A 12,963-nucleotide genomic window follows, 5' to 3' on the forward strand; every position below is an offset into this window, starting at 1 on the left:
TGGCTGCCGCTGCAAATGCTAGATAAATACCCTACAAGCAAGTCCCCAGCAGCGTCAGGTTGGCAGAAGCTCCTGCAGCAAGGGATTAATCCCGAGGCACCTCCAAGGCCGGGGTCAGTGTCTCCTCTGGGGCAGGGCAGCTGAGAGCCCGGGTGGGTGCAAGCTGCTGGCGATGGCCACAGAAACCACAAAGAGAGCAGCTTGGGATCTGCTGAGAGTCAGGGCTCGCTCCCTGTTGGCTCGTTGTATATTTATTTGGCTGATTATACTGGTGCTTAGGAAATGGTGATGCTGGGCAAAACCATGCAGCCCCACGCCCCACTCGCTGCTCTCCTCGGGAAGGACCCAAAGGGCAGGCTGGGCAGGCAGTGGCCTCCCTTTTTGCCCATCCCTGTTGGACTAATTACTGGTGACTCGTTTCCAGCCACTGCTGGAAGAGAAGGACTGGCTGGTGGGAAGAAATGAAGACCTTTATTCAGCGAGGCACCTCAGACACCTTTGAAGTTAAGCACTGAGTGGCTCTCCTTCACACCAAAGGGGCTGTTTGTGCCCTTAACCTTCAGCTGCATGCTCAAGCATCTTGATGGATTACACCCAGTCCTGCCGTGACTGTGCTCAACACAGGGGAGCAACCCAGGCAGTGCCCCAGTCCAGCTGCTGTGCTCTCTAGCTGACATAAATGCACTCATTCACATGCTGCTTTCAACTCTGCTCACTGTAATCCATCTCATTTTCACTACTGCATTTGAGGAAGAAAGAAAATCCACAGAAGCAACCCAGAGCAGAAAGCAGGCACCGTTCCCCACCCGGAGGTGCTGTTTGCAGGCACCTGCCTGCAGCTTGCCAGCAAGAAAGCCCCGTGGGCTGACTCGCTGTCCGGACACCGCAGGATTTGGGAAAGCCCACCCTGCCCACTGCACTGCTGGGGGCAGGCTGGTCCTGGGTGCCACAGAAGCAGAGCAGCTGCTTGGTGCCCCAGAGCGACCACTTTGAATGGAGCTGGATTTTACTGCTGTTGGATTATTTTTTTTTCTGGGTGAGCCAGAGAAAAGCTGCATTTTCTGCTGGTTTTGTCTTTTTTTTTTTTTTTTTCCAAGTACCTGTGCTGCTGGTTCATCCTTCCACACCACACCTGGTGAAAAAATGCCCTCCTTATCCTCTTGGCAGAAATGAGATTTGGGGCTTGGATTAAATTACTCGTAACAGCATAGGGCTGCCCTGGCTGGAGCGGGACATACTGGAGGCTGTCACCCTGGCAGCTGCTAACAAGGGACACTTCTGTCCCAAAGCCATGCATGGCCCATGGCACCCATGCAGGACGTCCAAATTACGCTGCCAGCTGTGGCAGGGAAGCTGCTTGCAGTCCCCAAACACTGCACACACGCAGCATTTTCCCCAGCATACAGAGACCGTATTTAGCTGCCACAAAAGCTCAAACAAAGCCTCAGCCCTACCTGGAGAGCAGGATGTTGCAGTTCTGAGCTCTCCGGCCGTCTATGACTGAGAGCTCCTTGACTTTGTGTCGGGAGCTCAACGTGTCGTCGATAGCATCTTCCTTCTACAAAAAAAATAGGGGAGAAAAAAAAAAGCATGGAGAAAAACCCCAGAGAAGACATTTAGTACTCTCAGCACATACCAATGCGATACACAACGGGCCCCCATTAATCAGGAGTGTCACCACGGGTTACGGGTAAAACCCATAGCCTGTAACTGAAATACAGTGAGCTGCTTCAGAAACCAGAACTGGCTTTGAAGCCACTGGCTAGAAATGTAAATATTTTCTCAGACAGGGAAGATTTAAGAATCTGCAAACACACAGGTGCTGGTGAATAAATAAAGCAGGGCTTTCTTAGCGTACATATTTGTGATACTTCATTAAACCCTCGCATGAAATGTTTCATTACAGGCGGCTGCACACACTCAGGCCCACTCTTGCTCCGCACCCCAAACATTTGCAGTCGCCCTTCACGCACCAGTCCACCATAACAAGTTTATCAATGAAAACGACCAGCCTCACAAATGCAACTTGCTGCATTCGCTTCTCTTTCAGGGAAATGCTTCCAAAACAAGGGATCTGAAAGCACAAATCCTTGTGGCATGGGCACCTAAATCTCCTAAGCAGCTCGAAAACATTATTGTGTTCAAATGAATAACAACGTGCAAAGGTGCGGCTGCACACAGACGGGCAGATCCAGGTAACAGTGATCTTGCAGGGTTGCCCAAGGAGTTCAGGTTGACTCTGGTTTTAATTTACCATATTGCATGTTGTAGTCAGGTTAATAAATTAAAACCTGGCTATTCAATCCTTCTGTCAGGAACATAACCCAGAGCTGCGAGGTCCCACGTGCTGCAGATAAGCACTAAATGTTTCCGAGCTCAGGAGACGCGGTGCACAACCACCCTACAGGTTTAGGGTGAGCAAAGAAGTTTCCATTTTTCACTCCTTTTCTTGCACTGACCAAAAAAAAAACACCTATGAGAAGTGGGAAACTGATGGGATGGGTGGTGCAGGGCTCTACTGAGCCCCTCCTGCAGGTACAAGTTTATTTATCTCAACCTTTTGTCCCTCAGGGCAGGGACTCTGAGTGATGCTCAGTAGCTGGAGCTCCCCTGAGTAAAAATCCAACCCCCGGCACGCGTCCCCGTGTCCCCAGCCGCTCCAAGACCTGCGGATGCTCACTTACCTGCCGGGAGTTACTGCTCACAAAGAAGTCCTACAGCCATAGCAGAAGCATGGAAAAAGGCAGTAAAAACACATGCAGTTGAGTGACCTCCGCAAAACCAAAAGGAATCAAAGCACAGTTAAAAGGAGAGGGGGTCACGCAGCGGGGTGAGCAGCAAGGGGGAACGCGCGGGGTCTGCCAGCGCCGAAAAATGAGGGATGCAGGTGGGGGCACGGTGGGGATGAAGGGAGGAGGAGGAGGTGCGGGAGGGGAGGAAGGGGGATGCTTCACGGCTGGGTCACGCCAGGGTGCTTCTGCGCTTTGGGGACGCAGGGGACCTCCGCCAAGCCCTGCGAGCACTGGCCCCAAGCAGCGCCGCTCAGCCCGCCGTGCCGGGGGAGGAAATTGCTGGGTTTTTGTGAGTCTGAGAGGACGAAACATCACCGCCAGTGCCAGGAAAAACAGGGCTTTCAAGTGGAAATAACGAGATTCTCATCCCGGAGCAAATCTCGCCGCAGCAAAACTTTACCATTTGCCATGGCAACGCATTTCCCCTTCGCCTTTCTCCTCCTTACAGGGAAAATAACCCTTCTGCGGGGCTTGGCAGCCTGGCCGAACGCTACCCTGATGCCCAGCCTGCACTTAGCTCGTCCCGAGACCCCGTTTGCCTGCCGGGCTCGCCCCACCCCGCAGCCCTGGCCGGCAGACTGGAAGCACGTGCAGCAAAGCCGGTACCGTGAGACCACACACACACACGAGAGTTCTCCCTCCCCGTTTGCTGGGCTGCGCCTTTTGTTGTTGGTTTTTTTGGCTTGGCTCAAGGTCCAGCAGATTGGCGATGGGAAGGGAGATAGCAAAGGTGCATAAATTGTTTGTTGCTGTTGTTTTTTAAAAAAAATGAAATAAAAAAGAAAGAAGGCACGCAGCGGCCAGAGGTCCTCTGGAGGTAGGTGGACTCCAAACCCAGGTCATTTAAAACAGCGTTTCCTTCCAGCCCCTCCGCTCGGAGGTGACAGCCGGCCCACATGCCTGCTTCGAGTTAAGTCTTCTCCAAACTTCACCACTGCCTTTTGCAAGGGAACCTTGTTTACGCAGGTTTTCCCCTGAGCGGCTGCCAGCGCTTTATCAGCCCGGGAACCGTGCGTGGGTTTGGGAGGGAGGATGGGAAACGGCTCTGTCGGACATCACGAAATGTCCCGGGCTCGACCCGCAGGGGGCTGAGCCCAAGCCCCCCACGCCCTCTGTCCCCGTGGCTTTTTGTGTGCGAATGGCTCCCAGCAGAGGTGCAGGACGAACAACGTGTGAAGCTTTCCTGGAGAGCAAAAACGCTGCGGCCGAAAACAAAAGCAGAACAAAACGTGCCGGGAGACAACGAAACATCAGCCAAGGAAACAAGGAACCAACCCGTTCCCGAGCGTCCCGGGACAGCGGAGGTGCCAGGGCTTCCTTCAGCAGCGGCTTTGCAAGGAAAGGGGGGCCGACAGACCTTAAATAAAGACACCCAAGCTGCTATTGCCGTACTTCAGAGAGATCAGATGAGAAATGCAGCCCTACAATTCAGCTGGACACGAAGCTGCTGCCAGGGCAGAACTGGACTCCACGGGCCGGTCGAGGTGGTAAAGCAGCAGTGCTTGATAAAGCAACCTCTTCCGAGGCAGCTCCTTCGTGAGACAGGCACGAAGCTCTCCCCCAGGCAGGGATGGGTTTGTTGCTGGCCATTTAGCTGGCCATCAGCTGTCCTTCCATCCCCATGCTTACACCTGCCCCGTGGTGCCGGAGAGCAGAAGGATGGGGTGGTCCTTCTGCCCTCTGCCTTCTCCAGGAGAGCTCCCAATGCACAGAAAGGGTTCATTATGAAAAAAAAACAACCTCCCTCTCTGCCTCAACAAGCCTCATCCCTGCCTCTTTCTCTTGCACAAGCCACAGTCCAGCCTCTGCTGAGGGATGGCAGTGAAAGGAGGGGTAACTTTAAATCTGCTGCCATTGTCCCCACACACATCCCCAGCGCCCGCTGCCCCAGCCCATGTGCAGGTCGCTCTCACCTACATGGAGCAGATGTAAGTTTCCTTCTTATATCCTTTTTTTTTTTTTTGAAAACAAAATTTCTTAGCTCACTGCTAAGCCCCCAGTTCAACAACTTGTATTTTTCCACTTGGCCCTGGCTCTTTTACCACGCTCGCTGTACCTGCCATGCCCCAGGACTGCCCCAGCCACGTCGCTGCCGCTCACCAGCATCACCCCCAGCCTCAGCTCTCAAAACACCTCCGACAGAGGCGCAGACCCCTGCGCAGGGATCTGCTCTCCTGGTAGGTTTGGGAAACAACCCAGCACCGGGCAGGGATGCTCCCAGGGATGAATCCAGGGCGCTCCCGTCCTCTCTGCAGGGAAGGGCCCTTTCCCCAGAGCTGCAGAGTTCCCTCCAAAGCTTGCGTTAACCTCCCAGCCTGGGACGTGGGAAAAGCATTCAAGGAGATGCTTGGAACTGAGAATGTAATTAAGTCTGTGCACTGCTCAGACGGGGATTTCCAGGCGCCATAGCAGTACAAGCAGCCAAGTCCCATCCGTACCAGAGCCACCACAGCTACTCCAAGGGGGTCTGAGATATCCCTGCCCCACACACACCTCCGCAAGCTGCCCCCAGCGTGCTGGAGCATCAGTAATGCCATTCCTCAACAACAAAAAAAGGGCAAACGCTGATGCCCCAAGCCCTACGGACATCATGTCTCAAGGGAACTGAGAGATGTGGTCACTGAGTCAGTGACTTTCAGTAAAGGGTTCAAGACAGGGAGAGAGGAGGAGAAATCCCTGCTCGAGCTTGAAAATGCTGCAAGTTATTAAGAAATTAGTTTAACATCCTTCCCCCGAAGGACAGGCAATTCTCATCGACTGAACTTGGTGGCCCAGGTGATGACGAGCACTCACAGCTCCCATCCAGCAGACACCTTCCAGACACCAAATCTTTTCAGTGGTGGCAAAAAGCAAGGAGTATTTATAACTTTTAGGCATCTGTAATCATTCCAGGGTGCATACCCCAACAAAAGAAAAAAAAGTGACTGACTTGCAGAGCTGCATTTCTCATCTTAACAGCCCAGCCTCGCACACTCGGGAGGTGCTCTGCAGTCTCTGGAGAGAACAAGACCCTCGTGGAAAGCCAGGGATTTCCACAGGCCCCACCTGTGTGGCACTCTGGGGACTTGCAAGTGGGTGATGACATGAGCTGGGGACCAGGGGCATGGTCACAGCACTCCGCTCGCACAAAATGGTGCTGCTATGAGGTGCTGGTGGGACACAATGAACTCGTGTCTTCTGTCAGTCCCACCCCAGTCTCTGGCTCCCACGTTTGGCTCCCTTTCGGAGCCTGGGACACAAACCCATGCCACAGCTCTCCTTGCAGCGTGCAGCATCTCCCCCTCCTTGCTGGCCTCACTTCACCCAGCAGGACTTCAGCCAAGCCAAAGTCTGTTTGGATTTCTGCCTGGCAGTAACCTGCAGCACACCAGGTGACTCTGGCCAGAGGGCAAGCTGTCCCACGGACACGCTAGGTTTCTATTCTTGCCTCCTTTCCATTTCCATCTCCTCTTCAGATGGGCCCTATTCCCAAAACACACCAGGGCAGCACCTATTCCTGGGGGGTTACTCTTGATATTTGCACTGCTCTAATCCACCCTGATCTTGCCCTCCATTAGCCTCTGGAAGTGATTAAGCTCTCACGTTGTCTAAGGAGCTTACGTGATGGGTCTGCTCCTTCCCAGCCCGTCCCTCCTGAGCCTGGCGTGAGCAGACAGCTTGGCCTCTCCTCCCCACAATGCAGCCAGACATTCAGCAGGTGAGCCCAATGTTTGCAGCCTCTCTCTTACTTTCTCTCCTGCTTTTCCTGAAAAAACTCATGGCTTTTGACCACTAACGCTCCTGCCTGGGGTAAAACAAGTGTCTAATTTTCTTCATGGGTTTTGATGCCTTCCAAACTGGGGCCATATTGCTTGAGAAGGAGATTAAAAAGCAGAGACTTTTGTCTGCAGTGTCATTATTTTGGTTTGGGACTTGCTTTTTGTTCAAAGCTCACATTTTGCTCTGGGCTCACTACAAAAATAAAAGAAGAGATCCACCCATGGTAGATGTGGGTAAAACTGAGTCCTTCTTGGCCAGAGAGGGATATAAATTTTCCACCCAATACAGACATGAAGCAGTCGCTGTTAAGAGTGATCCCAAAATTACTCAACCGTGGCCACATCTGGGGGCTATTTTCATGCATTCCCTGTCATTTTTGTTTGTTTCGTGATCCATCTTGGTGCTGGCACTGCGACACACGCGGTCAGGTACGTGGGCAGGGGCGAAATCGGTCACGTCTGGCTGTGAGCTACCATTTCCAGGCAAAGGCACTGGCATGCAAATGAAAGGACAAACCAGATCGAGTTGATCTGGCAAACGGAGTGAAATAATGGCAGGAGGCACGTTCCGAGACCACACGTGAAACCGAGCGACTTCATAACCACGGCGTCTGTCCCAGAGGCCTGCGCAAGGCCCCGGCCAGCTGTTACCTGCTGTCTTTGGTAGGCGGAGAACGTCCTTTCCAGGTCTTCGAGGTCCAGGATTTTAAACACTTTTGCATCATCTATGTCGGTCCACACGGTGCCTGCCAGCTTGTTCTGAAAGACAGCGGGAGCACAGCAGGTTGGGGTGCCTCCTTCGGCACCTCTGGTTTTGTTGCCTTAATTATTCTCCTTCTGCAGAGCACTGTGGCCCTCTGAAAGCACAGATGGGAACCCTTGGCTTACCTCTGGCAGCTTGGACCAGTTGAAGGACTTGAGGGCGTTTGTCGGCTGCGGGATGCTCTTCTTCTTCAGGGCAAAGCCCAGCGGTGCTCCTGGGGGGGGCATCACCCCATCCAGGGGTGGGGGGCCGGGGGGTGGAGGGGGGCCACCCGGAGGGGGCGGTGGTGGTGGTGGTGGTGGGGGACAGCCCCCCGGTGGTGGCGGTGGTGGTGGAGGAGGGGGAAGGAGGGATCCTGGAGCTGGAGAAGGTAAAGGGCCACCAGGAGCTCCTGGTGGCAAGGGAGGTCCTCCAGGGCCGGCAGCACAGATCGCCCTCTGAGAGAGAAAGAGAGGAGGAACTGGTTACACAGAGGGAAGGCACCATCCAAAAATGCCTTTTTTTTTTTGTTTGTCGGAACTTAACCAGCATAGGAAGTAACTAAAGGCTTCAGCATGCTTGACTGAGGTCCAATGCTGCCAGAGAGGTGAAATCACCCCATTCCCAGGGATGGACATCTTGGGGGCCCTCCCAGCAAGCACCTTCTGCAGCCCTCTGTGCAGCCTCCAGAAATCACCCTTCAGCACTTTCAGGGGATTTGGGACATGGGCACAATGAGGAAGAGGTTTGGGGCCTTACCCTGCTCATCTCATGGAGCTGTGCTGTGAGATCCGCCACCTGCTGCTTGACCTGCTTGTGCTCACTGGACTCCTTCTCCAGCTTCTCCTTCATCTTGTTCAGTGTCTGCATCATTTCTTCCTTCTCCTGGGCCTTGGCATCGCACTCCCGCTCCTTCTTCTCCAGCTTCTGTTGAAGCTCGGTGTGCTCTGAAATAGTCCCCAAAAGCAACCCTTGAATCCACTTTTGGGTGATGAACACTTCGGTAGTGCAGAAAGCAAGCAGTGTGCAGGGTTATAAACCCTGTGCTACTTAGGAGAGAAGTTGTGCAATAGGAGAAAGGGAGTGTGTGCTGGGCACATTAGACTCTGGCTAGGACTGCCCCTGTGCTGCACACCCCATGAAGAAATTAATATCTATTTCTATCATAAGCCCCATAGCATGATACAATCTCAGCCACTCACGCACAGTCCATCCAGTTAAATATATAAATGCGAGCTGTTTAGCTTACAGTGCACGCTCAGGTAAAAGTTAGTGCCTTTCATCTTTCCATCGCTCACCTTTTCGCATTTTTTCTGCTTGCTCTTTCCACTGTTTGACTTCATTTTCATTGACTAACCTAAAAGGAGGAGACAAGCAGTGCTATGAGACAACCCCGGTGCAGTCAGCGGGGAAACACCACCAGGAAGAAACACGACTGAGGAGCACTGTGCAGGGGAGTTAGGGCTGCGTGGGGTGCAGCTCCTGTGGGGGTATTTCAGAGAACTCTGCTCTGCCCCCAGCGGCTCCTGGCCATGGGGTTTGCATGCTGGGATGCTCTGCTGCCTCCACAGCTCCAGGGACCCCGACTTGTCCAACCGAGGAGCAGGAACGTCACTGTGAGAGCACTGAGTGATGAATAAGGAACAGTGACAGTCAAGGGAAATAGCTCACTGAGCATGTCTTCTTGAGTAGGTCAAAACGATCCGAGCCTGCCAGGGATGATTCCCACACCTTGCCTCGCCTGCCCTCCGTCTTGAGCAGACAAAGTCATGGCAGAGAGCCCCGAGAGAGGAGGACGAGCACTTACATTCGGACGACGTTTTTGATATTGAAGTTTTCCAGGGGAGTGGCGTCGGGGTCCTGCCCTTTGTCACTCTGAATGACGATCTGCTGGATGATCCTGTCCAGCAGCAGCCAGTACTGGACGGTGTTACCGCTTCTTTTATCTGGACAGGAGGAAGGGAAGAGGCTGGGAGGAGCCGCAGGGACATGGCTGCCCCCCGGGCAGGGGACTTGGGCTGTGAGGTGCGAGTTTCTTGCCCCCCCAGTACTCACAAGGCATTTGGAGACAGTGGTGCAGGATGGACATAAAGTGCGGGTAGGCCTCTGTGTGAGTCAGCCTCTTCCTCGTCAGCTCGAACATCTGAGTTGCGCTTTTGGTGTCTATGTGAACCTGCGGAACAGAGCGGAGCGTGCTCAGGCCACCGGGCTGATGTGACCCCAGCTGGATCAGCCCTGTGGCGAGCGACAGCAGCACCAGCATCTGCTACCACACCCAGCCCTGAGATGCTGCCATAAGCTGTCTGAATACGGCCCTGGTCTCCTAGGAAGCCTCTGACCTGAGCTTCCTGAGTCTCACCACCAAACCCTGTGAGTCTCTTGGTATGGAGACAGTCCCAAGTGCCCCATGAAAGGCAAAAGGCCAGCAGGCAGGGGAGAAGAGGGATGAAGCAAAGGAGCAGTGCAACAGGAGACAGATTTCCAACCTCCAAATCTGACCCAAAAGCCTGCACTTTGTCCTGGTCTACGTAGGTGCTTTTAAAAGGATCCATGACATCAAGAGCCAGGCTCTGCAGTGGTAATGTTCACACTCACCAGCTCAAATCTTTTGGCAAATTCCAGTTCGTCTTCATTTCTAAGCATTTCGAAAAAATCTAAATGCCTGAGGAAAGAAAGGGAAAAAAAACCTGTTAAAAGTAGATATGAATGTGGCCATGCATAGCAAGCAGCCAGTTTGGAACAGCTTCCAGAGCAGCCCACTAACAGGCAGTGGTCCAGAGACAAGCAAAACTTGAAACACCAACAGGATCTTCAGCCTAGAGCTCCTGGAGCTCCACGTGTTCGTCCTCACCCTCGCCAGCTCGAGAAACCAACTCAAAAACACAGAGGGAAAAGTAATTACAGCCCTTCCAAGGAGTCTTTTGGAAGAGAAGACAAGGAGGAGGGCTGACAGCACCCACCAGGATGGCACATCCTTCCCAGCTCAACCCTATGCTAGAGTGCAGCAGAGCCAGGGTTCTTCCCCTCCCTCTTTGGTGACACTAAAGCATTTCCTTAAGAGGAACCAGATCTATAGTCGAGACCCACATGGCTTTCCCCAAATGCCATGTCCGAAAACCAGAAAGCATGCACGTAACAAAAGGGGTAAAATAACCATCAGGCTGCGGGTCACCACTCACCGGTCTAGGGTTGAGTTTTCATGCTCTCTTAGTTTGTCAATGACTGGCTGGATCCCAAGCATGAGAAATTCGTATCTCAGGTGCAGTCTGAAATCCAGGCTTTCCTGCCAGGGACAGTTGTTGGGTCAACACAGCAAGGTGCATTTCCTCAAAAACCTTACTGAAAAGCCCTGAACCCACCAAAAGACCACCCTGTCCGAAAGACCCAGAGCTCACCACGCCTGCTCCCTGGCTCAGGACTGCGTTGATGAAGGACATGATCGCTGTCTTGAGGCTCACTTCATCCCGATACCGCCCCGTGCTCTTGTCCAGGTCATTGATCAGCGTCTGTCAAACCCATAAGGTAAGTTAAGAGCCCAGGTGCTGCATGAGCTGCCAGAGGACACATGCGTGAACAACTCCTCCTGGTGCTTCCAAAGCCCCCGCAGCAGCTCACTGGTGATGCTTTCTAGACCAACAGCTGCTGCCTGATGTAGCCCAGCCCATCCCAGCACCTGTGTCTGCAAAAATCAGCCCACCCAGACGTGCTGCAGCCTTGCTGCAGTTCCAAAAACCCTACAACAGTGAGCATGCTGAGGAGGGGGGAGCTGCCCTAAATAACTGTTTTCCCACTCTTTGCTCAGCCGTGGCTCTCGTCAGATAGGGCATTGTTCTGGGGTAATTCCCAGAGTATCAAAATTACAAATGGCCAGGACAAGTCCTGCACACGCAGCGTTTAGATACCCAGGAGGAGGAAGGGCCAAGAACTCCAATTTGGGCTGTCTGGCGAGGTGCCCTCTACTCTCAGCAGCGGCTGATGATCCACCCAGACCCAGAGCCGAATTTTGGGAGCTTAGGGGTGAGTCGAGAGGCACCCACCTGAAAACGAGTCCGTTCGCTGGCATATTTCTGGTAGTGCAGCATAGCCTCCAGTACCTTTTTGTGGCCGCCGGGAACCAGGCACACAGCGCCCATGATTTCCAGCACTGCCACCTTCGTCTTAATATTCTCCGTGCTCAGACTCTGAGCGATTACATTAATGCTCTCCGAATGGGCCAGGACGTGAGCCCGGCCCAGGGAGTTGTTCATTAGTGCTTTTATACATCCAATGAGCGAGGTATGTATTCGAGACTCTGCTGTCTCATAGTCCATACTTTTGAGGAAGTTCAGAATACACGACAAGCCATCCAGGTCGATGAACCGGGTTACAAACCTGCCAGAAGGAGGGACGTTTTAAAATCAAATGCTAAAGGAGCACTTAACCCACAAACAGGGCTGACTTGTCTGATCTTGCAAACCCAGAGTGCTTTTATATATTTTTTCCTGCAACGGATTTTGCATAGCAGAAAGCCTGCAGGACTTCTACTGGTCCTTTGGGACCAGTTTTGCACAGGAGGGGAAGAAGCTCCCTGGTCCTGGAGTTGTCTTCTTACCCAGCTGCAGCCAGCCCACAGAAACCCCAATGTCATGCCCACAACACCTGCCAGACCTGCTGCCTCCTGCTACGTCTGCCTCACCACCCGCACCCTTCTCCTCCGCTGTACACATCTCACACCTTTTTAAACAGGGATTTCACATTTTGATGATGACTGATATAATGCTGCTAAAATGAACACAGGCTTGCAAATGCACGCAGTGCCCGATGCAGATTCAACAAAGCATGCAGACATAACCCACCCTCCTTCACTGCACACCGCTCGTGCATTTTAGGACCTCCCTGCCCGATGCCACCCTGGCTGGGTGTATTCTATTTTGGAAAAAGGAGTGGGCTCGGACAGCAAATGATCCGAGAACATCCCAGCACTAGGACGAGTTTAATTTAGATCCACCAGTGCTTATGTGCAGCAACAAAAGGGATAATTGCACTCCCAGTGAAAACTGATTTCTCTGCTTGAAAGCCCGCTCGTATTCCAGCCAAAGTCAATAGGAAATTTGATGTTCACTTCCCTGGAAACAAAGGTAGGTCCAGAAGGTAAGGTTTTCTACAGAAACCTGCTGCATCCCTCTGATTTCCAGTGAGATGAACTCACAAACCACTTTTAAGCACTTTGGAAAGTTTAATTGCAAACTACGACAAAGCTGGGTACCGCCCCTGCTCCCTGGGGACGGCAGGAGCCAGCACCCAAGAGGTTGAGGCTTCATGGAAATCGGGTGCTCACCCCGACCTTGGGAATTTCTGACCAAGTCCCATTGCCAGAACCATTGCAAAGGAGAAATGGAAGAGTGCAATGCATTTGCAAACAAGAGCTGTGTCTTCCATAACCAGACTGGGCAATGGATTTCTTAATGAAATGTTTTCCCATCCGAAAAAGTCAACCAGAGGCATCTGAAAGATTTTTCAGATGTGTGCATGCAGACTCCAGAGAAACTTAGGAAAAACTAAAGACTTTTAGAAAGAGTCCCACCCTTTCTTTATCCTCCCCATCAAAACCTCCTAGCAACCTTTTTTTTTTTCTTGCATTCCACTAAAGCCTGAAGATTCATACGATTTTATTCCTTCAAAAAGCGCAAAG

General features: G+C 52.6%; 1 protein-coding gene across 1 annotated transcript in view; it reads right to left on the reverse strand.

Annotated features, from left to right (window-relative positions):
- DAAM1 (dishevelled associated activator of morphogenesis 1) overlaps positions 1-12,963 on the reverse strand; it is an 86,940-nt gene that overhangs the window by 14,325 nt on the left and 59,652 nt on the right. Inside the window, exons 7-17 of the mRNA XM_050711030.1 lie at positions 11,330-11,663; positions 10,688-10,798; positions 10,472-10,575; positions 9,888-9,954; positions 9,348-9,465; positions 9,100-9,238; positions 8,591-8,649; positions 8,052-8,239; positions 7,439-7,750; positions 7,202-7,309; positions 1,455-1,558 (exon numbers count right to left, since the gene is read on the reverse strand). Of these exons, the coding sequence (XP_050566987.1) occupies positions 1,455-1,558; positions 7,202-7,309; positions 7,439-7,750; positions 8,052-8,239; positions 8,591-8,649; positions 9,100-9,238; positions 9,348-9,465; positions 9,888-9,954; positions 10,472-10,575; positions 10,688-10,798; positions 11,330-11,663 (1,644 nt within the window). The remainder of the gene's footprint in view (positions 1-1,454; positions 1,559-7,201; positions 7,310-7,438; positions 7,751-8,051; positions 8,240-8,590; positions 8,650-9,099; positions 9,239-9,347; positions 9,466-9,887; positions 9,955-10,471; positions 10,576-10,687; positions 10,799-11,329; positions 11,664-12,963) is intronic.

Source organism: Cygnus atratus, chromosome 5 (genome assembly GCF_013377495.2).
Source record: "Cygnus atratus isolate AKBS03 ecotype Queensland, Australia chromosome 5, CAtr_DNAZoo_HiC_assembly, whole genome shotgun sequence".
NCBI lineage: Eukaryota > Metazoa > Chordata > Aves > Anseriformes > Anatidae > Cygnus > Cygnus atratus.